This window comes from Mustela lutreola, chromosome 3, assembly GCF_030435805.1.
Source record: "Mustela lutreola isolate mMusLut2 chromosome 3, mMusLut2.pri, whole genome shotgun sequence".
In the NCBI taxonomy this organism is placed as follows: domain Eukaryota; kingdom Metazoa; phylum Chordata; class Mammalia; order Carnivora; family Mustelidae; genus Mustela; species Mustela lutreola.
This window is the reverse complement of record NC_081292.1, coordinates 103,012,254-103,037,343: the sequence shown is the minus strand read 5'-3', so window position 1 is coordinate 103,037,343 and position 25,090 is coordinate 103,012,254. Positions and strand designations below refer to the sequence as shown.

General features: G+C 39.0%; 1 protein-coding gene across 2 annotated transcripts in view; it reads left to right on the top strand.

Moving 5' to 3' along the window:
* CNTNAP5 (contactin associated protein family member 5) overlaps positions 1-25,090 on the top strand; it is an 842,021-nt gene that overhangs the window by 476,505 nt on the left and 340,426 nt on the right. For both annotated transcript variants that reach the window (XM_059166599.1, XM_059166598.1), the window contains exon 11: positions 9,885-9,991. In XM_059166599.1, coding sequence (XP_059022582.1) covers positions 9,885-9,991 — 107 coding nt within the window. The remainder of the gene's footprint in view (positions 1-9,884; positions 9,992-25,090) is intronic.

The window sequence follows — 25,090 nt, the reverse complement described above, 5'->3', positions numbered from 1 at the left end:
TTGTACTGCTATATATTTTCCTCTCAGGACTGCCTTTATTGTACCACAGATTTTGAACCGTTGTATTTTCATTATCATTTGTTTCCATGATTTTTTTCAATTCTTCTTTAATTTCCCGGTTGACCCATTCATTCTTTAGAAGGATGCTGTTTAGTCTCCATGTATTTGGGTTCTTTCCAAACTTCCTTTTGTGGTTGAGTTCTAGCTTTAGAGCATAGCGGTCTGAAAATATGCAGGGAATGATCCCAATCTTTTGATACCGGTTGAGTCCTGATTTAGGACCGAGGATGTGATCTATTCTGGAGAATGTTCCATGTGCACTAGAGAAGAATGTGTATTCTGTTGCTTTGGGATGAAATATTCTGAATATATCTGTGATGTCCATCTGGTCCAGTGTGTCATTTAAGGCCTTTATTTCCTTGCTGATATTTTGCTTGGATGATCTGTCCATTTCAGTGAGGGGAATGTTAAAGTCCCCTACTATTATTGTATTATTGTTGATGTGTTTCTTTGATTTTGTTATTAATTGGTTTATATAGTTGGCTGCTCCCACATTGGGGGCATAGATATTTAAAATTGTTAAATCTTCTTGTTGGACAGACCCTTTGAGTATGATATAGTGTCCTTCCTCATCTCTTATTATAGTCTTTGGCTTAAAATCTAATTGATCTGATATAAGGATTGCCACTCCTGCTTTCTTTTGATGTCCATTAGCATGGTAAATTCTTTTCCACCCCCTCACATTAAATCTGGAGGTTTCTTCGGTCTTAAAATGAGTTTCTTGGAGGCAACATATAGATGGGTTTTGTTTTTTTATCCATTCTGATACCCTGTGTCTTTTGACAGGGGCATTTAGCCCATTCACATTCAGGGTAACTATTGAGAGATATGAATTTAGTGCCATTGTATTGCCTGTAAGGTGACTGTTACTGTATATGGTCTCTGTTCCTTTCTGATCTACCACTTGTAGGCTCTCTCTTTGCTTAGAGGACCCCTTTCAAGATTTCCTGTAGAGCTGGTTTGGTGTTTGCAAATTCTTTCAGTTTTTGTTTGTCCTGGAAGCTTTTAATCTCTCCTTCTATTTTCAATGTTAGCCTAGCTGGATATAGTATTCTTGGCTGCATGTTTTTCTCATTTAGTGCTCTGAAAATATCATGCCAGCTCTTTCTGGCCTGCCAGGTCTCTGTGGATAAGTCAGCTGCCAATCTAATATTTTTACCATTGTATGTTACAGACTTCTTTTTCCGGGCTGCTTTCAGGATTTTCTCTTTGTCACTGAGACTTGTAAATTTTACTATTAGGTGACGGGGTGTGGGCCTATTCTTATTGATTTTGAGGTGTGTTCTCTGAACCTCCTGAATTTTGATGCTCGTTCCCTTTGCCATATTGGGGAAATTCTCCCCAATAATTCTCTCCAGTATTCCTTCTGCTCCCCTCTCTCTTTCTTCTTCTTCTGGAATCCCAATTATTCTAATGTTGTTTCATCTTATGGTGTCACTTATCTCTCGAATTCTCCCCTCGTGGTCCAGTAGCTGTTTGTCCCTCTTTTGCTCAGCTTCTTTATTCTCTGTCATTTGGTCTTCTATATCACTAATTCTTTCTTCTGCCTCATTTATCCTAGCAGTGAGAGCCTCCATTTTTTATTGCACCTCATTAATAGCTTTTTTGATTTCAACTTGGTTAGATTTTAGTTCTTTTATTTCTCCAGAAAGGGCTTTTATATCTCTCGAGAGGGTTTCTCTCATATCTTCCATGCCTTTTTCGAGCCCGGCTAGAACCTTGAGAATTGTCATTCTGAACTCTAGATCTGACATATTACCAATGTCTGTATTGATTAGGTCCCTAGCCTTCGGTACTGCCTCTTGTTCTTTTTTTTGTGTTGAATTTTTCCGTCTTGTCATTTTGTCCAGATAAGAGTATATGAAGGGGAAAGTAAAATACTAAAAGGGTGGCAACAACCCCAGGTACATATGCTTTAACCAAATTAGAAGAGATCCAAAATCGTGAGGGGGGAGAAAGGGGATAAAAAGAGGTTCAAAAAGGAAGAAAGAAAAAAAAAAAAGAAAATAGAAAAAAAAAGAAAAGAAAAGAATTAAAAAAAGAAAACACCTAAGAAAAATGTAAAAAAGAATATATATATATATATTAGATAAACTAGTAAAAAATCGTTAAAAAAGAAAAAGGTAACAGTTAAAAAAAAGTTTTATCCGAAGGCGAGAAAAAAAAAAATATGAAAAATGAAAAAGTAAAAAATTAAATTAACTGCAAGACTAAAAAAAAAATCACAGGGAAAAAGCCATGAGTTCCGTGCTTGGCTTTCTCCTCCTCTGGAATTCTGCTGCTCTCCTTGGTATTGAAACCGCACTCCTTGGTAGGTGAACTTGGTCTAGGCTGGAATTCTTGTTGATCTTCTGGGGGAGGGGCCTGTTGTAGTGATTCTCAAGTGTCTTTGCCCCAGGCGGAATTACACCGCCCTTACCCGGGGCTGGGGTGAGTAATCTGCTCAGGTTTGCTTTCAGGACCTTTTGTTCCCTGAGCGCTTTCCGTAGAGTTCTGGAGGACGGGAATACAAATGGCGGCCTCCTGGTCTCCTGCCCGGAGGAGCCGAGAGCCCAGGGCCCCACTCCTCAGTGCGCCCTCAGAGAACAGCGCCCAGTTACTCCCGTCTGCCTGACCTCCGGCCGCGCTCCGAGCTCACCGAGCCTGCGACTGGTTCAAGGTCACTCCAAGCTGCGAGCTTACTGTCGGCTCTGTGTCTGTAGCCGGCTTTCCCGTTCCAATACCCGCAAGCTCTGCGACACTCAGACACCCCCGATCCTTCTGTGACCCTGCGGGACCTGAGGCCACGCTGACCCCGCGTGGGCTTCGCCCCGGTTTAGCCTCTGGCGCGATGTCCCTCAGCGGAACAGACTTTTAAAAGTCCTGATTTTGTGCGTGGTTGCTCTGCCACTTGCCGGGAGCCAGCCCCTCCCCCCGGGATCTATCTTCCCGTCGCTTTGGATTCACTTCTCTGCCAGTCCTACCTTTCAGAAAGTGGTTGTTTTTCTGTTTCCAGAATTGCTGTTCTTCCTCTCTTCGATCTGCTGATGGATTTGCAGGTGTTTGCAATCTTTAGATAAGCTATCTAGCTGATCTCCGGCTAGCTGAAGCAGTCTCAGCCTGCTACTTCTCCGCCATCTTGACTCCTCCCTCCTCCAGCTCTCTCCCCCTTTCTTTCTGTCTGCCTCTCTGCCTACTTGTGATCTCTGTCTGTCAAATAAATAAATAAAATCTTAAAAAAAGAAAAAAATAAAATCCATTGTTTTTGACCATAAAGTACTCACTAATGTGACAGAGACACAGAAGAAGAGGAAGTAGAGAAGGAATTCAGTGCTCAGCAAAGAGAAGCTGCCCTCAAGGTGAGGCTAAGGGTGCTATGCAGAGCCTGTGGACTACACGGTGCTCCCCCATAAAGTGGGTTAGGAAGGTAAAACTTAAAACCTGAATGACCAGCCAACACAGGTGTGATGAAACTGTGGTATGCACAAAGGAGGACTTATTTATGCAAATAAGATGCTTTGTAAGGTTATTTTTGTTTCAAAGAGTGATACTGAGTTTCTTAAAATTATAAACTCAAAATCTTTAGTTTTTTTTTAAAGTTTTCTTTTTTATTCTTTAAAAAGTTCAGTTTATAAAACTGTATTCTATTAAGTCTAGCAAGTATTAGAACTCAGGTCTAAAAACCCTTTGAATAATGCTTAATCCTATTTATGGATTTAGTTACTTAAATAACTTCAAATACATTAAACTTCATTTATGATATGATTGATTTACTTTCCAAGTTGTACAATTTATGGCATTACAAGAAAGAATGCCACAAATATTTCTAAAAGTTAAGTATCCAGAAAATGAACATATAACTTTGGGGAACTGAATTTGTCTTAGATGTTCTAGGAAGATTTTTAAGGTCCAAATCAATTATACTTCACTATTTATTTATTTAAAGATGTTATTTATTTATTTGACAGAGAGAGACACAGCGAGAGAGGGAACGTAAGTAGGGGGAGTGGAGGAGGGAGAAGCAGGCTTCCATCTGAGCAGGGAGCTCTACACAAGGCTCATGACCTGAGCTGAAAGCAGATGCTTCATTACTGAGCCACCTAGGCACCCCTGTTCTTCACTTTTTAAATTGGTGTTTGCAAGACATATTAAATAGGCCAAATTCCCTTAAAAATTACAAATACCAAAGAACCTGAAAAAATATATATAGCTAAGGGTTAACATCTGTTAAGTTAGGCTGGTGAGCACATCAGTTGTTTTTGTTGTTTTGGGGGGACCGGGCTTCCATGTGTGTCAAATATGCAGAATTAAAGGAAAGAAAAGCTAAAAATAAATAAATAAATAAATACTGAAGAACTGTTATTTTTTTTTCCAAAGTTTATTATAATCTCGTTGCAAGAGAAAGACCTATCTCAGACCAGTTCAAAGATCCATTCTTGGGTGCCTGGGTGGCTCAGTGGGTTAAAGCCTCTGCCTTCGGCTCAGGTGATGGTCCTGTGGTCCTGGGATCAAGCCCCGCATTGGGCTCTATGCTAGGTGGGGAGCTTGCTTCCTGCCTCTCTACCTACTTGTGATCTCTGTCTGTCAAACAAATAAATAAAAATCTTAAAGATCCATTCTTGGCAGGAGCTGTTTTGAAGACAATTTTTTGGGGGGAGGGGCTATCAAAGATATCCCTTGTAAGACTGAATTTTTTAAAAAATAATAATTATTATTACATTCCTTGACTTGTTACAAGACTGTTTAAGTTAGGTTCCTTTTGAAGTGGACCATCAACCAACATTGGTCTTTACCATCAACCAACAAAGTCCATTATAAATATGTTTAAGCATTTTATCAAAGTCAAGAATACTGGTTTCTTCACAGGAAGATGTAGATTATATCATATAGAAGTTTCTGGCTGAGATCAGCTTTGGGACCATTTTTCTCTCTCAATACCTTATTCCTTCTTAACCCCCAAACATTAATACTGAGGTCTTGATTGTCATAAACTTTTGGTACTAAATTCAGAAAACTTGGAGGACTAAAAATTTCATGTTAATAGAGGACACTGACTATGCTGAGTGATGGAGATGTGAGCACAATCTTGGTTAATCCCGGTGGAACACCCCGAGAGCTGTGTACATATGAGTGTTCAGTCAATGGCTCCAGGACATCCTGGCAGGCTGGCCATGAAGCCCATAGTCCTGCACTCAAAGGCCAACTTTGGATCCTGAATTTATCTTCTGTTTTGCGGAATAGACCTTGATGGACTACATTTTTCTCTATTTGTAGGATTATACAATTACAAAGTTTATTTTAAACATTATGTCATCAATTTTTAGATTGGTCAAATAGCTTTGTCTAGCTTGGGATAACTTATACATTCTACCAAAAGCAGGCCCAGACTAGAAACAATCAAATTAACTCATATAGGCTTAAGAAATGTAGAGGGAGTCTCCATCATCTGGGGAAAAAAAAAAAAAAAAAAAGGAAAGGAAAGAAATCAGAGCAAGAGTAGGGTAGGGACAGGGGCTGTCCTAGCAGTAGCTTTATTTGAAGAATTTCTTTCTTACTTTAAGAATTCAACAATTTGGTCATGAAAAGAAATTGAAAATAGAATCAAAATCTCTTTTCCCTGATCTTCATCACTGAATTTATAGAGTTTATAGACTCAATTATGTATCATTTTGCTAATTATATAATAAATATGTCTTTTATTCTCTAGTTCAGGTTTATTTATTGTCAATTGACCCATTTGTCACTATCTTTCTCTGCTCTAACCTCACAGCTCCAAGTTTGCTAATGACTTTCTGGAATCAGTGGTAACTATATGAAGGCCCCCTCCATCCCACTCTTCGCAGAAGTGGTGCCTTAATGCATGCTCGGAGTTCACCTTTAAGGAGGTGCATCATCTGGTGTTTGGCAGAGAGAGGATGTATGGTGCTTGGGAACACAGGTTTCAGTGACAGGCAGCATAACTCACCTTCCTGGCTCTGTCACTTTATATCTGGGCAAGTTGTTTACCCTCCTCTTGTCTTTCTTCTCTTATTAAACAGGGAAAATAAAACATTAAAACAACATCTCAGACATGATGGTGAGCACATGTCAAAGTTTCATTTCAGGTTGTTGGTGAGAGGAAAGTTTTCGGTGGATGTGTTTTGTAGGAGATTAGCTGCGAAAACAACGTTCCGTTAAACACCATTAGGATTGTCACAAGGCTGGCTAAAGGTCATTGTGTTTTGCAGTACCTTGTTAAAGGTAACAATAATCAAGATGAAGGAAAGTGTCCTGATCATGCTGAAGGCTTTTTTTGTTAAACTAAGTGCACCTAGAGAAAGCACATCCATCCAGGTCCAGCTGCATATGAAGGATCATTAGAAATTTAGGAGATAGGGATTCGGAGTGCTTATCTCCTAACAATTTGAATTGAGGGTCTTACCCCTAAGATTGTGACAGAGCTCTCACTCTTAATGGGGTTCTCTTACTCTGGTAGCCTCTCCACTCTTCTCTTTCTGGGTCATGCCTTCAGTGCCTAGTTTATGGCAAGTGGAAAAAGAAACAAAGTACCAGTTTAAAGAAACTGATTAAAGACTGGAAATTATACTCATAAAACTGCCCTTAATAAATAAGCATATTGGGATTATACATCTTTTATTTTGAGTGTCAGCTTTACAGATGAGTTTTTCTAATCATAGTATGTATTGAACCAAAATGAACCAAGCTAGAAGCATCCATTTTTTTTTTCTCCTCATTTTAGGAATATTAGATTGTCCTTTACCAAAGCACTGTTTTTGTCTTTCAGAAATATATCATTTTTTTAAAGTGACCACAAGCAATGAATTTCTATCCTACACTTTCCTTGGTAAATTGAGTTTATTAACACTTCAATACAAAGTCTATGTGAGGCTTATTAAGGATGAGTTCAAAGTGCCCAGATATTTCTTACTGTTTTCCCCAAGACCTCTTCTACGACATGCTCAACTAAATTTGGAAATCTTCATTTTTAAAATATTTTAAAGTACAGAAGAGAGGGAGAAATGTGTGTTTTCATTTCTTTTTATATTTATAGAATTCTGTTTTACAAAGTGTTAAGATTCTGTTACTTGAAAATCACAGAATCCCGGTTTGAGCCAGCCTGAAAGGAATGGGGGTTTCTCTAGAATGATCTCAGGTTATCTCACAGCATGTGATACAGAGTAAAACAGCCAGCCCTCAGGAAGTTCAGGGGTGCAACCAAATCTTGGAAACAACAGGAACCAGCCACACAAATTCTATCAGGACTCTCCATCTGTCTTTTCTGCTGCATTCTGCACCCCAACGTTCTCTCTCCCTCTTTTTCTCCCTTTCTCTTTTACAGCATGTAAGTTTTCTTCTTGTGGCTGAAAATGTTGTCTCTTAGAACTTCTGAATTTTCTATTTTATAGCTTCAGCCATTAAAAAGAGTCCAACCTAAAACTCCTTGGCACCAAAACCAACAGGTTACAGGATTAAATGCCTACCAACCTGGTTTTGCTCAACTTTCCATTTTTTTTTTCTTTTTTGAAATATTTATTTATTTATTTATTTATTTATTTATTTATTTATTGAGAGAGAGAGAGCATACATAGCGGGGAGGGACAGGGGAAAGAGTTTTCAGCAGACTCCCCGCTAAGTGGGGAGCCCTACAAGGGGGCTAGATCTCACAACCCTGAGATCAGATCTGAGCAGAAACTAAGAGTTGGATGCTCAGCCAACTGTACTAGGTCCCCTCAGCTCTCCCTCTTTAAAGCAAGTAACTTTATGTTAGGGAAGGAAGAGGAGCTAATAATAGTATAATTTGCCAATCATGGAGTGCCCTTGAGTTGTATGTGTGTGTGGGTCTTTATTTGGTATCGGGGGAAGGAGAATGGAATGGATTCGGATAGTGATAAAGAGTGTGTTGACAGTTCTAGAGGGAAAATCTATGGAGAAGATGCATTGCAGGAGCAGCATAATTCAGAAGCAGGGAGGTGCTGGGATATAAGGGAAGAAAGGTATAGGGTGAGTGGGTTTTCATGAGCTAGGCTTTCCCTCGGGGCATACCCTGAGGCAGAGGTCCTTGCTTGGAATATGTAGATGAGGACACTGATGCTTCAAGGTTCTGTAACTCCTCACAGAACAAGGTTAGTTAGGGAGAGGGACTTTCATTCATCTCCGTGACAAATCTTTTTCTTACCCCTTTTTTTTTTTTACCAACTGGGAATGGGAATCAAGAGGAAGGATAAAATCTGTATTAGGGAAGGCACCCCTTGTTTTTATTTATATATTGATTGGTTGGTTTCTGTGAACGTGTTCTACAGAAAATTTACTGGTTCTTTTTTCCCCCTTTCTGTTCTTTAAGCCATAGTTGGATACCATGGAGTCACCAATATGCTTTCCCCACACATAAGCTCTGTCAGCACAATTGTGTGTTTGCTGTGCTGAGCGGAAAACTTCTAATAATGTCTGAACATATGCAGGAATATTAGTTTCTGAGCTTTGAAACAATCATTGCTGGAGGGTTTCCTACCTATATAGAACATTAAGGATAAATCATCTTACTTTTGCTTGCCTCACATTCTCAGAGGCTACACAATGAACCCTTTTATTATATTAGACTACTTCCATAACCTCATTGTTCACACCCTCGCCCTTTTTAAATCAGTGGGATTTTTCTCCCATAAAGATTATTTCAAGAATTGCAGTATTTATCACTGCTTTTAATTTTAATTTTATTCATTATAAGTATTGAGCACTTGCCAGGTTATTTCTTGGTCACAACAGTGCCTACCATGTAGATATTTTAAATCATGTATGTCAGAAGTGAAGAGAATTGCCCAAAGATGCCATGCAGTGAATAGCTGAGCTGGTATTTGAACTCAGATATAAGTGACCCTAAAGCCCATGATCTCTGTCCAGAAGATAGGAGCATTGCCTTTACTCCCATTACCTCAAGTGATCCTTGACATCTATTCTTCCTATCAGTTTTGCAGTACAATATATTTGGTTTGCTTTGTTGTGGCCATGCTTCATATCTCAAGATTTTCACTTAATCCAGTCTCTGTTATAATCCTTTTTGCTAACTGTTTGCAGTAGCTCTATGATAGCCCATTCATTTTATGTACCACAACGTCCCTAAGAAATTTTCCAGTATTGGATATTATATTTTGAGTTATATGCTTAAGATAGAACCATTTAAGTGTGATTGTGGGGTCAAATTCTACAAATGCTTTGGAACATTTTTAATATGTGTGGTGAAAATATTTTTCAGAATAGTTATAGTATTTTCATTGTAAGTAATAAAGGCTTCATTTTAAGGGGGGGTTGGGCTGACATTTTTTGAAATGACAGTATTTCCTTGCATGTTAAATGAGAAGGTACCATCTTTTCTAATTTCATATGTAGCTTAAAATAGATTCCTGGCCATCACCCAAAAGAGAATCATGAGGACAGTGGCCTCAATTATCTGCCCCCTTCTCACTTCCTTTTAAAAATGTAGAACCTTTCCAAAATGTAAAACCACAACCTTTGTACATTTTATTCTATAGTAAATGAAAAATCATATAGATTCTGACCACTTCAAATTAACTTTAAGTCAATGGCAACTTGCCCCAATGTTGAAATGCTCAACATTGCCTAAATCAGCTCTGATCCTTTCATTACATAGTAGGGCTAGATGGTTCCACCCTGTGTGATAAAGCTATAGAATTATTTTGCTGTTGCTCAAGTCTGATTTAGGTATAGACATACAGCAGACCAATTTCTACTATCAATTCATACAGCTGAATGTAGACATTTTTTGTTTTCTCCCCTTCATTTCAGTTGAGTTGGTTTATTTTGTTTGCTTTTGCTTTATCTCCTGTTAGGTGTTTGCCAAACTACTGTGAACATGGGGGAAGCTGCTCCCAATCCTGGACTACCTTCTACTGTAACTGCAGTAACACGGGCTACACGGGCGCCACCTGCCATAACTGTGAGTACTTATGATTTACCCACAGAATGAGCAAACATCCAGGAATACCAGTGTTAACTTTAGGATGCATTCAAATGGGGCGGGCACTTTTTGTCATTCATTCAACATGTGTTTCCTGAGAGGCTGTCATAATATGCCCGTTCCATGGTGGCCATGTGAGACGGATAAATGGATACAAGCCGTATCCTTATGGAATTTATGGTTTGACAGAAACACAGGAAATGGAATAAGTGTTGGAGGCACAGGTGAGATGATGTACATGGGCCCACAAAGGAGAGCTACTAAGTCAAGTACATTGTTTAGATGGGCTCAGTTGTGCTGCTCTAGTCAATAATCTAACATCTCAGTGGCCAGAGTAACCGGTGGTTGTGTCCTGCCTGTGTTACGTGCTCATCTTCCATTGGCAGACGTCTCTCTCCCACTTTGTTCTCATTCTGGGATGCTCACAGAGCCTCCATCACCTAGAAGGTTGTCATGGCAGAAAGAAGCAGTAGGAAGCATGTGCTCACTATTGAAAGATTCTGCTGGGAAGTGGCAAACATCACTTCCACTCACATTCTGTTGGCTGAGTAGCATCACAGGGGCACACTTGAATTCAAGAGGAAGGGAAGTACAGTTTTGCCATGGGATCAAAGAGAATAGAACCAGTATATGGTGCTAAGTGCAGAAGACTGCATGCCAGTGTTAGGGAGGCATCATATAGAAGACCTGAGCTAATCTTTGGTAGGAATGCTACAGAAAAAGAAAAGCAAAAGCAAACTGAATCTCTAAGTGATTTCACGTGGCTGGAGAGTCCTGACAATGAGGAGAAGTAAGAAGAGATGAAGCAGGCAGCAAGGCAGACTGGAACATACAAAGAGCAAGGGGTGACGAGTAAAAACTAAATGAATAGCATGAGCCCCGATTACTGTAATTTTAGAGTCTCGTTGGAGTCGCCAAACAAAAACACATGCCAAAATAGAGATTTGTCATTTAGAGAATTGTGTGTCAAACTGTGTGAAGTGAACTGTGAGTATAATTTAGAAAGACATAATCTGAAGGTGCTAGCTATAGTTGTAGAAGATTTCATCGGAAATGTGAGCTGTGAAATTGACTTAGGAGGTAGGAGAAGGACCTGCTAGGGTAAAAATGTAAGAACAAAGCCAAGGACCTGCCGAAGACTAGAGTGAGGTCCACTTGGAGCAAACTTGCCAGGGTCTCTTAAGCTCCTGGAATGGCACTTAGGGATTCAGAAAATGGGTGGGAGATGTTGGCACGGCTGAATCAGACTCTGATCCAGAATGGACAGTGTCATCACTCTCATCCCTGAAGACCTCTCAGCCATTCTATGGCCTTTCTGTGATTTGTAAGACTAATTGACCAATGACGCCCACAGAGCTGTCTAATCCAATCAGAGATGACATAGCCCAAAGGTCATCATGGGATGATGCTACTGCTGTTGGATGCCTATGAAAATGAAAAGCACCACTTAGCTTTAAAATGAAGTCTATTACTTAAAATCTATAAGTGTGGAGCCTATTCCAGAAATATTGTCCTTAAATAGCCCGGAACAATCTATGCATGCACAGACACATTGCATGATGCATACAGTACTGTCCAGATTGCCAACTCAGTGCTCTTGTAAGAAGCACAATGACAACGAGAATAGCTATCGATGTAATAGTGAGGACTTCGAAGGAGATTTAAATCAAAGCTACTCAATTTTTGGCCAAATCACATGACAACAAGTCTAAGATTTTTCAAGCTGATTCTGTTCACTTTCTCCTGAAGTAATTTAACACTAATCTGAGGGGTTCATCTCTATGGATACTCTTCTCCTTTCATTTTCTCTATCCATTAAGGCTAAAAATAAAACATTTCTAGCTTAAAAAAAAAAAGTGTGAAGTTGAAAATCAATGGAAGTGAGGTGCTGATTTTTAAAGGAACACTGTCAAAGGTGATGAGCAGGAGACTCAACATGCAAAGTCCTTTTTTTTAATTTTTTTATTTCTTTTCAGTGTAACAGAATTCATTGTTTTTGCACCACACCCAGTGCTCCATGCAATCCGTGCCCTCTCCAATACCCACCACCTGGTTCCCCCAACCTCCCACCCTCTGCCCCTTTAAAACCCTCAGATTGTTTTTCAGAGTCCATAGTTTCTCATGGTTCACCTCCCCTTCCAATTTCCCTCAACTCCCTTCTCCTCTCCATCTCCCCTTGACCTCCATGCTATTTGTTATGCTCCACAAATAAGTGGAACCATATGATAATTGACTTTCTCTGCTTGACTTATTTCACTCAGCATAATCTCTTCCAGTCCCGTCTATGTTGCTACAAAGTTGGGTATTCATCCTTTCTGATGGAGGCATAATACTCCATAGTGTATATGGACCACATCTTCCTTATCCATTCGTCCGTTGAAGGGCATCTTGGTTCCTTCCACAGTTTGGCAACCGTCAACACACAAAGTCTTAAAAAAAAATACCATTCTGTTTTATAACACCTTCTGATTCCCCTTGCTGGAAATTGCTCAGTGTATATACCATAGGTCACAACGTTGTTAAACTCTTTCTTCCCTTCTGGGCACCCAGCCAGGAAAATCAGAGTTACCTGGGTGGCTTTGAGGTTTGGCAAACACACCTGGTATACCTGTGTAATTCAGGAATTTGTCACCCTCTAACTCATTTCTCTCCTTTCCCTAGTTTGGAGAGGACCATTGTTTCGAATCAGATTTATAAGCTAATTGATTCAAGGCATGCAAAAAGCACATGCCCCTGACATGGGACATAAGAGATGAGAGTTGCCAAAGTGCAGAAGACAAAAGAAAGGATACCCTTGGGTAAAACAAAAGCAAGTTCACAGCTCCACTCTTATAGAAATGGCAGTGTCCTTGGTGTGTTGGTGCATACGTCCTGAAGCAGTCATCCACAGTCAGAACTCTAAATAAAAGGAGCACCAAGGTGGCTCAGTGGGCTAAGCCTCTTCCTTTGGCTCAGGTCATGATATCAGGGTCCTGGGATTGAGCCCCACATTGGGCTCTCTGCTCAGTGGGGAGCCTGCTTCCTCTTGTCTCTCTACCTGCTTCTCGGCCTACTTGTGATCTCTCTCTCTGTTAAATAAATAAATAAAATCTTAAAAAGAACACTAAATAAAGTCTTCAGATTTATAAGACATTTTTCATACTATTTAAGACTGATGATTTCTTGAGTATTCTTAGTCTTCTGTCTCTTTAAGCCCTTCAAGGTGTGTTTTATTTTTTTGTTCTAGATGCTTACAAGTGAATGTGAGCCAATAGTGTTGAAGACAGATAGGATTACCCTCTTTCTGTCCAGTCTTTGTGGATAAGAAATGAGTCTGGGTGAAGGGGAGAGTATGATGGACTCTAAGAAATAGCAAAATGGGAATTCCCAAAGTCTCTAGGCAGAGCAGGTTGCTGTTAAAAGTAGATATATCATCATTCACTTTCAATTTCCTTTCCTCCTTACCTGATGACACATAAAGAACTTGCATGCACAAGTTAGATTAGTTTTCAAACACACTTTACTCAAAACCACCTGTTAAAGAAGGAGGTGGTGAGTGTGTGGACAATTCCTACCCAATCTGGCAGCCTCCTCATATGAGGAGGAAACGTAAGACTCTCACTTATCCCACAAACTGTCACTGAACACCATTATGTCATTTCTTTATGTTGTTTTGGTTAGGAATCTTCTTCTCTATGTTGTATCCTATTCTCCAAAGGAATAACTGAAGATATGCCAATATTTGTAGTCCACATAAGTCTTGTCAACCCAACCAGCAATCAGAGCTTTCAGATGACCAGAAATGGTTACTATGGTTCTTGGTTTTACATAGTGTGCAAGTTTAGAAGGTTGTGTAGTAAATGTCAAAATTCTAAGTAATTAGGGCATATCCTACTCAAGGTAATTTATGAATCTAAGTTAATATTAAAAGGAAGAGACTTTGATTATAAAGCTTAATGCATAATAAGTCTGCAACATGCTAATAAAATGAGATGGATATTACTATCTCCATTTTATAGAAGAGCATATTGAGGCCCAGAAAAGCTATACACCTTCCTTAAAGGTCACAGAGCTAGTGAAGCTGGGACTTGATGGGTGGAATCTGGCTTTGATGCCAGAGAGGTTAAGTCCTGTATCTTTTTAATTTTTTTAATACTTATTTGTTTATTAAAGAGAGAGACCACAAGAACAAGTTGGGAGACTGGCAGAGGGAGAGAATCTTCAAGCAGACTCTATGCTCAGCTTGGAGCCCAACATGGGACTTGATCTCATGTCTCTCTACCTGCTTCTCGGCCTACTTGTGATCTCTCTCTCTGTTAAATAAATAAATAAAATCTTAAAAAGAACACTAAATAAAGTCATGACCTGAGTTGAAAGAGTTGGAAGCCCAACCAACTGAGCCAACCAGGTGCCCCACACTCTGAATCTTATTTCATTTCTCCATTTCTCCAACAAGTAAAAGGACATTTGCAAACCTCTTGATAGAATTTTGTGATGGGATATCCATGACTTCCTTCATATCATATCGTTTGATACTGTAATTGCTGATGCAGTTCTATAAGACCAAGAGACAAGGAAGTTTTTGTATTCTAGAATAATTATGCGATCATCATGAGAAAGTAAGATGAATTACCACTTGATAGACAGCCAAAATTAAAATGAGTATTAGAAATAGGGAAGCCTATTGAAAACAGGCAAGAACCAATACATGATAGTAGGAATATCTATGCTATATTTTGGAACACTGCATATGTTTCCTGACTCAAGAAAAGACAGGTAAAGAGCTCTCTTTATTAATTCCAACAGCCCAAATGATATTCCTATGAAGCACTTTCCCTTAGGGGAAATCTGAGCTCACTTCCCATTATAACAAAGCTTTTTATTTGGTATTGCAATATCTATTAATACCACTTTAATGAATACATAATAAATAATCCATTTAATGATTTTATTCAAATATTTTCATCTTTTTTTTCCCTTTTTTTTTGGGGGGGGGGAGAGGAGACCTGTGTTGTTTCTGAATATTATTATTATAACCAGCACTGTAGCATTACTCATGTGCTTAAGCACATTAAAATTATTTAAATAATTTAAAAATCCCTCAGCTTCTATTTTTTTTCTTAGAATGTCTTACTAATGACATTACTGACTCAAAGATAAGTGTTAAGGATCTTGATTCATATTTTCAGCTTGCTGTCCTAAAGTTCTGATACTGTTTGTACTCTGATCACTATTTTCTGATATCTTGTTTTACCTCCTCTTCCAGAATTTACTATAACTTATGAAACAGTTACACATACATTTTTACCAAAACATTTTACATATTGAAATGGAAATTATTATTGACTCTGATGAGTTCCAGATTGGAAAAAAAAAAAAAAAAAGGTTTTTTGTTTTGTTTTTAGGTGACTTATACATAAAATTATCCCTGCAGAATTTTATTTCATCACTCAACAAGTACCTTTTGAAAGAATATCTGGTGTCATAACTATATATTTGGTGATTCCCATTGAGTGGACTCAATAAGTAATAGAAGTACTTACTTATCATCTTATGCGTTCTATTGAGTGGAATTGTCCTCGATCTTCTCACTATGTCTGATGCCCTTTTCAGGATCTCTTCACCATTTCCCAGCCTGTGTTAATCCCTTTTTGCAATCCAGACACTGGTATCCTAACAATACCTTTTAGCTCACTTTGTAGTTGGGCAAGAGGATATCAGCTTTCTTCCTCTCCCAAGCTTGACATAGTGCTTCTCCCATTGGGCAGTCAGTAGTTGGGTATTGATTAGGAGCATGTTAGGTTGTCTTGCTATCAGACTCTACACTAGTCATCACAGAGGGATAACACTTTTGCTGTTTTAACAGTAGGTAAGTTTTCCTCTAACTGTATGGCATTTTGTAGTTGGAGTGGCAGGTTGGAGAGGGTAGGGGATTCTGGTATTAAAAGTCTTGCTTAAAAGCATCTCTTACACCTCTTAATTCAGTGTAGCTCATATCCTAATATTATCTTGTGGGCTTCTTATCAAGATCTAAAAAAAAATCCCTCTTCATGCTTAACCCCTAATGCCTTCTGCAGATATTCCCAGCTACAACTAGACACCTAAAGGAGAAGGAAAAAAATAAATAAATAAGAGTAATGAATTGTTGAATCCACACCCTGCTTCATTTTATGACACTAACCACAGTCTTAAGTGTCATCATTATTTTTATTTATGCTAACTCCCCTACTGAGGCTATAAACTCCTTTAGAGAAGGAACTCTGTCTTGTTTATATTTGTACTAAACATATCCAAGGATTTGTTGACATAAAGTACATACCATGTAATTGATGAAATAGACAATTAAGTGGGAAAGAGTCGTTCAGTGCGCCATTAGTTGGAGACTCCGTAAGGACAGGGTGGTATCCAGATCTTTTCTGTATCTCCAGCACCTTGTTTAATACCTGACACATAGTAGAAAGCTGCTGTTTGTTGTGTGCACTAATGGACAAATGAAAGATGTGCACATAGTAGTGGTGAGTTCCTGGGGCAAAGGCATTGTCACTTTCCAGGGAGGTCGGAAAGTTTTCTCAGCAATGTACCTTGGAGCAGAACCTTAGAGGATGAGAAAGAACAAGAGCCAGGAGGAGGAAGAGTGAGGAGGATTGCCCAAATGCAACAAAGAGAGGATTGTCCAATGCCTAGCATGGGTAGAGTCTAAGGTGCAATGGGGAAAGATGGAAAGGCAGGAAATATAGCTAGAGAGAGGATGGGTGATCATTTCAGAAGGAGCTTGCCTCTCTGTTGCGCATTTAGGAGCCAAGCACGGTTTGGTGGTTTTGCTTTATTTCTGGGGAATGACTTGCTAATATTTATTTTATTGTTGTTTGCATTTTGCTTATTGGGCTTTTTTTTTTTTTAAGGGAATTAAAACTGTGATGGTTTTGTAAAGTACACACTGAAGTTAGGAGACGAGACGTCGGTGCAAGGAAAGATACTGGATGCTCTTTGCAGTTGTGTGGACAACAAATGATGAGAGTCAGAGCAAGCTAGAAAAGAAGGGACCTGACTTGAAAGGCATATCTAAAATTGGATCAAACAGACTTGAAGACAAATCAAATAGAGCAGAGAGAAGGATGACTTTTAGCTTTTTAGTTTGGAAGCCTTCATGAATGAAGAATGTAGTGACTAAGTTTTCAGGTCTGCCTGACCCTGAAAGCCTCCTGTCAAATCCAGACCCTACAACTTACAAGCTGCTTTAACTTCCTTATTTGTGATATGGGGCTAGTAATGACAGTCATGTAATGGAAATATCATGATGATTAAACAAAACAATCCCCCTAGAGTAGTTAATCCAGTGCCTGGCAAATGTGAAAGTCCCTGTTCCATGTGAGCTGCTATTTGAACAGATAGAGGAGGAGATTCACGGGATTCTATTATCGGTTCTGCTTGGGAAACAGTGTCAGCCTGGAGAGGTGCTCACTATACTGAAGTAGCTGAAAATCCCCAGGTGAAGTCTGGGAGGAAGATCAGAATTGTGAGGTGTGGATGGCTAAAGTCACTCAGGTGTGGCAGGCCAAGGGTGGAACCTACGAAGTAAAGCATTTTAAGGAACTCAAGAAGGAATGGTGGGGAAAGAGAAGGACAGCCTAAGGAAGTTGGTAACTTGAAGGGCAGAAGAGAAGTATTCCAGGAATAGATTAAACACAAAAGTGTCTGAGCCGTCACCCCCAGATTACTTCATCATAGTGTTTGGTGATTGTTGAATGACTAGATGGATGTTTATAAAAGTAATGGCAGAAAAGCACAGTAAGAGAACGAAAGAAACCATTATTCTAGAGACAATCTGTGACTGTGGAAGTATTAGAATGCACAGAAACTTGCTGTTTGAAGAGAATTTGTGAATTGATGACTATCAGAGGTGTTGTCAGGATCCAGGGGATTCTGAACCCCTATCTGCCATTGAGTTGATTTTATTCTCCTTCAGGAGAAAAGACAATTATCTTTGCACTCATTAATAAACAAGTAACAGAAGGCAGTATGTAAGGATGTGGGTGACTTATTCTCTGTGAAAAAAGAGATCAGAACAGGCTGAGTTGGTGGGAGGGAAAGGGTTCTCAAAGGATTGATTGATCCAAATGTGGACAGGCAGAGAAGTCTTAGGACAGTGTTCCAGAGTGAGAACCAAAGGAAGGATATGATATAAGGATAAGCACTCAGATATTTGGGTTTCTTTAGAGGCACTAGCCTAGGGGAAGGGAATGAACATTTGTTTAGCTTATTTTAAGGGCCATGAATTATATTCAGTGGCTCACCATGTCATCTCACTTTCTGAGACCCCTTAAGTTCTTAGCTTTGACCTTTTTAGACTATGGAAGTTCTTCATACAACTGGGTCTTTGTAGATCTCTTGACCAAATATCTTTTTGGTTTGACCTCATCAATTCCTGCTAGAAGCCTACCAGGACCTTTCCTAGTTGCTGTTCCACTTTGCTCCCTTGATAGCCATGGATGTAGAATCTATTCCATCAGATTAATATGGAAGGTTTGGTTCTTGTTTTCCCTACCAAACTGCCAAGGTTCTGTGCATCCCTCTTTGTATGATATATGGCAAATATGTGTACCGCAGAGGATCAATGGATGTAAACATCTCTTTTATGGCCAAATGCTTAAAGCCACAGAGCTAGAGGAAGTGGGATTTGAACCCAGTTCTAGATGGCTTGAAAGCACTTCCTCTTCACATTACAACATCTCTAAGTGGAAGAAAGAGCACTTGTAAATATTTTATAGAACATGGCAGGATTTAAAAACAAAACTGATACAGAGACTTATCAGAAAGGAGGAGGAATCAAGGTTGCATATTCACCTCGGATCGATTTTCTTCCTTTTGAACACATCTCCATGATTTAAGAGGTTCCCACAGTCATTTCCTACATGTTAATTTGTTCTGTTTGTTCTTTCCTTCCTCTTTTCTCCATCTCTCCCTTCGTCTCCCTTTCCTCTCATTAATTGAGGCTAAGTAAAGCCAACTTCAAATACTTACGTTGGATTGACAATGTGCAAGAAATGTAATCACAAGTTTTGGCTTTATTCCAAATCCTTAGAAGCAACAAAAGATCCCCAAATATGAAAGAATATAATTAACTGGAGATAATTTAATTGTTGATGTTGCTTTCCTTTGGAGAACCATTGATATTTACTTTGAACACTGAGCAGGAACAATGAGCATTTATTTTTAATTTTTTTTTTCAATCAACAGAAGACTAATTGCCATAGAATTATAAAACTCTGGTATGTCCCATGAGTTAGAAGTAGTCTGGACTGGATACATACCTAATAAACTCAATATATGAAGACACATTTTCTATCTGGATCTCAGCTTTGGATCCAGACAGATCTAGGTTATATTTATGACTCTCTGGTCTTGGGCAAATTACTTAACTTTTTCAGCCTTGGTTTCTTGGTCTCAAAATAATAATGACCCATTCAAACAGCTATTGTGTGCACTATAGCAAAGGAATGAGAAACATCTAGCACTATATTTCAATTTGGTATTTTTAAGTTAAATGATATCTATTATAATTTAAAATTATGTTTATGAAAATTTATGTGCATTTTTCACATGAGACATTTAGTAATTTATCTGTCTATGCTAACAAGTCATATGACTGTAATAAGACTTTTTACATTATAGAATGTTAAACAGATATTAGGTTCTGACATAGGTGTTACCATTAGCAAAACTGAAAAACACCATGGCACTGAAAAAAGACCAAGCTGTGGCTCAAGTGGCCAGAGGTTAGATCTGTCTCTGCCATAAATGATTTTAGGCAAGTCAAATACTTCATATAACCCATATCCCTCAGGGGACAGTGTGGATTATATGTGGATTATACATGGTCACTAAAAAAGATTATTTTGATGTGCTCTGATAGCATGACTCAGGATGAGTATGCTGACTCTCTTTAGTGTGTTGTTATTATACTATGTAGGTGCTGTGTTCTACCTTAGGACATTATTTGCATAGGTCATATAGCCCATTTCATTACTATGGTTTAGAAAACACTAAGAACTCTTTTACAGTGTTACCTCTGATTTTTAATTATTTATTTGACAGAGACAGAGAGAGAATAAGCAAGGGGAGTGGCAGGCAGAGGGAGAGGGAGAAGCAGACTCCCCACTGATCAGAGAGCCTGACAGGGGCTCAATCCCAGGATCCTGAGATTATGACCTGAGCCAAAGGTAGATGCTTATCCAACTGAGCCACCCAAGTACCCCTACCAATTTTACTTTAAATGGTAGTGTGAGACTGGACTATCTAAGGTGTCATGAAACAAAGGAATTTTTAATATTCTCAGCTTGAACCTTGCAAAAATATTTTGATTCTGTAATTTAGACATAAAATTTAGAAAAAAAATCTTTATCAATTAAAATTCTGTGACACAATACAACAGTGATTTATGGCAAGTTATTTCACCAATTTGAGACTTACTTGCACCATATACCAAGGGAATATAATAGAATCTATACCTTATCACTCCTAGGATAAATCATTAATCAGTGTGCATGAAGTTCCTTTGACATGTGTGATTCTAGCCCTTCTTTATAGGTTCCTTCTTCTTATATATGTACATCATTTTGTTTCTACTTTAACTTTGGTAAGGGACAAGGCAAAAATTCAGAGGAAGGACCCTGGTTTCAGAGGAGTGTAGAATGCAAAGCCCAACCACATTCAATTACAAGACTCAGGCAGTACTAAAACCTGGATATTGTTGTCGTCTCTAATTTTATCACTGTGTGTATTCTACATAAGTTTCCTTGACTATATCATGCTTTAGCCAAGGTAAGTTGGTAAGGTGGTGAAATTCTAAGGTTATTTCAAAATTTAGTATGTGTTACTTGTTTTCTAAAAGGAACACTGAGTATATCATTTCTCAGCTTCAAATTCTTCAGTGGATTTCCATTATCTTAATGATAAAATCCTTGCTTCTTAGCTCAGTAAGTATGGCTCTTTATCACCGGGAGCCCTCATAAATCACAGTCATGGCCCCATATGTATTCGTGTTGCAGTAGATCTGATTGACTTTCAGTCCTAAACACCTCAAATTCTTATCTCCATTCTTCTGACACTGAATGTTTGTTTCCTTGTTTGTTTTTAAGTAATCTTTACATCCAACATGGAGCTTGAAACTACAACCCTGAGATCAAGAGTCACATGCCCTATTGCTGAGTCAGCCAGGCGCACTAACCCTGAACGATTTTCCTGACTTCTTCTTCCAGATAATTCTCTACTCTGCCTCAATACTCTCCTTGGGTATCATCTTTTGATTTTCAGCATTAGTTCAAGCTCCTTGAGGACAGGCACTTGGGCATTTCATGCCTGTGTCCTCAATTCTTACCACCAGCTCCCTATTATGTCACCCACAAAATAAATTTTGAGAAAATGGAGTTTTAATTTTCAAATTGTTGGCTTCACTTCACTTCACACTTCTTGAAGTGTATTTGCATGTCATTTCCACTGAAAGGAGAAAGATAAGAAACCATATGATAGCCCATAATATCTGTTAGGCTTTCTCTTTGGTTACCATGAAGGGAAACGTCCTGTTCTTAACTTGAACAGAGACCTGAGGTTCCGGCCTTGAATTCAGAGCACATTTCTTAAAGACTCCCACTTCTAGTCCCCCATTAGCTCTCAGACGAGCTTATGAATCACCTTTCAGGGGGTATAGTTGTAGTCACTATTTTAAGATACTAGCAGAAAAAAAGACATTTGGATAAGTAAATATATGTAGAAAACATAAAAAGGAAATAAAGCTGTCCATTGTCAGAGCAGGACATGTAACTGAGTTTATTAGTCTGTCAACGGAGGAGTTGTCAATGTCGGTTTTTGGCAGCACAGATTTCCTGCTTGCAGCTAATGTGATGATGATGAAGACCTTGGCAACCGTTCCCTTGTTCCTGTCTCCCTGATCCTGCTGTCATGATGGCTGAAAGAGGAAATGAGTGAATGCATCTGCTAACATTTGGTTTCACTGCTGCATGTTGTCTTAATGGGCATTCAGTGGAACAACTTGTCATATAACCTGCAGTCTAAGGTGCCTGGAGCTCATAGGCCATTGGAGAAAGGACCTATGCTCTCTAGCTTACTTAAGAGAACTTTTCAGTCTGATGACATTATTAGGGGATTGTCAAAAGAAGTAGACACTAAATGTTTTTAAGTTTGGTTTTGTTTTATGGAGATGAAGCATGAAAAGAGGATTGTTTTTGAAAATTAGTCCATCTGGGGTTCAGATCTAGGTTCTGCCAGTTACTAAATGAGTAACCGGGAAAACTTACTCAATTTCCTTGAAACTTGGTTTTCTCATCTCTAAAATATAAGCATAATCATGTGTATGTCTTAAGATATTTTGATGATTTCTTTATGAAAAATATATCACTTTGGAGTATCAGTTGTAGTGCCAATATAGGAGGCTCTTGGTTTACTTACTTTCCTTCATAAATCCTCTGCGCTTTTACCTTTTCTGTTCTTCTGTAGAGAGCTTTTAGTTTAGTAACAGATGCTGATTTCTATGTTTGGAAGGGACCTTTCAGTGCAAATATGTTATTTACATCCTTCCTCAAGTGATGCTGTAGAACCAGGGTGATCAATACCTTCTGCTATTATTGTGCCTCTCTGGTGGGCAGAAGATTTGTTTCTCTCAGAAGCTAGATTGTACCTTCTTTTAACTTTCTCTGGTTAGACTTTCTTGTATCTTCAGTGAACCCACTATGGACAGCCTGTCATTTAAGCCCTCCCTGCCAGGTGTTGAGAAGTACCCCAAAGAACAGGACTTGATTTCCTTTTCTTTTCCCTGTATCACACCTCAGTTATCTTAGTTAAGTATGATGTTGGTGGTCCCCATAGTTTTCGTAATCACTGGATTCAGAAAGTACTAGGTAATAGTACTTTCCAGGGAAAGAAATTGATTTTATTTACATTAATCAATGATAATATACTTATTATCATCATATTATAATCACAGTAGATCCTCAAATCTGTGAACATAGATGACTCCCACACATTATTTTGACTGCTGCTATGTTAGAATTTAATGAAGATGTTTATTTTCATTTAGCACCAATTTGTGACAATCTCATCTCTTTTCAGGTCACTCTTCCACACAACATGGCATTCTATCAGGACTGTGTAAATAAGTACCCACTTTGGGTCCAGCAGTATCACTGTGGGTGATACCTGAGCAATTGAAGATTGTAATCCTCTTCTCAAGGACTTTAAAATTAGCAAGAATGGTAGGATAAGGTTGTGCATAGTCAAAGAATTAACTGAATATAGGTAAAGATTAAAATAGAGGCATCGTGCAGGAGGGGCGAGATGAGACATGGAGCAGGAGAGGGGAATGTTCTGCAATTTTGGACTTGAGCTGCACCTGATATGTATGTGTGAGCTGCACAGCCAGAGACAGTGGGGGAGGGTCAAGAATACAGGGTGAAAGGGGTGCCTAGGTGGCTCAGTGGGTTAAGCCGCTGCCTTCAGCTCAGGTCATGATCTCAGGGTCCTGGGATCGAGTCCCGCATCGGGTTCTCTGCTCAGCGGGAAGCCTGCTTCCCCTCTCTCTGCCTGCCTCTCTGTCTACTTGTGATTTCTCTCTGTCAAATAAATAAATAAAATATTAAAAAAAAAAAAAGAATACAGGGTGAAATTAACTTGGCTGGAGTTGGGATAACGAAGAAGACTGACTTGTATAGACTGAGGGTCTTACTAACAGAGAAGAGTAATGATGATAAACACAATTGACATCAGTCAACAAGGTTGAAGCAGAGAAACAGGATCAGGAGGAGAAACATATCAAGAGATTTATTTTTAAAAATTGGCCTATGCAAGTGTGGGAGCTGGCAAGGCAAGACTGAAGTCCATAGTGCAGGCAGTCAGAAGGGACAATTTGGAATCCTGGAGCAGCAGCTGAAGGTACAGTTCACAGGTGCAATTTCTTCTGCTTCAGGTGAGCTGCAGCTCTTTTTGTAGGTCTCTTAACTGATTGAAGCAGGCCCATCTAGCTATTTCAGGATGATCTCTGTTACATAAAGTCAATTGATTATGGACTTTAATTTCATTTCCAAAACACCCTCACAGCAGTACCTAGGTTAGTTCTTGACTGAATAACTGGAGACTATTTTCCAGCCAAGTGGACATATAAAATTGACCATTACTGTCTGCCCAACTGTCACCTTGGTACCTATATTCATTTTGCCATATTTGGAAATACTTCTACCGTGTCATTCTTCTGAGTGACATGTTACAGGTATCTTGTTACAGCTGATATCATATAGGATTGTTTAGCACCTTAGTGATAATGCTAGTAGTTATCACCATCAGCCTTGGTGTGACTAAGATGCTGACCAGGTGATATTTTATGCAATCAAAACATGACTCTGTATTTGTTTCCCACCCTTGCTTTACATTTTATTTAATGAAGAGAATTTTTCTCCCTTTTGATATAATTTTGGGCAAGAGTCAGATTTTCTCATTTGTAGCTGATAAGCATTTTTTGATTCTTTTATATCACAAAACATAAACCCAGTGCAAGATTTAAAAAGGACTAGTTTATGATAGATATTAATGTTTCAGTATTCAATCAGAGATGGGATTTTAAAAAGGCTAGTCGCAGGGGAGGACCCATGAGAGGATAGAGGATGTGTGGGTAGAATTGACTGTCTTCACTCAGTGTAATTTCCTAAACATTCATCCAGGTTGTTGCCTTTTGCCTTTGCTCGGTAGTATTCCATGGAAGCACCACAGTTTGTGTTTCTGGATAGAGCAACTGATTCTACTCCTTCCTATTGGTCTGCCCTTTCATGACACCATCTATCCTGTAGGTGGTTCCTGGCTTGCCTGATGAATTTTGGTGAGGAATATGAGTGTCAGCCCCAGTGATGAAGAACACCCCATCCCCTGGCCACTTAGTGGTAGTGGGGATCCCAATGTCAGATTCTGTCAGGTACTGCCAGGTTCAGCAGATGGTGTCAGAGGTAGTGTCTTTTGATTCAGTGGCCTGGGAATTAGGGGATGATAATCCTACCTGGGATGCCTTCTGTGCTATATTAAGGTCAGAAAGTAATTGGC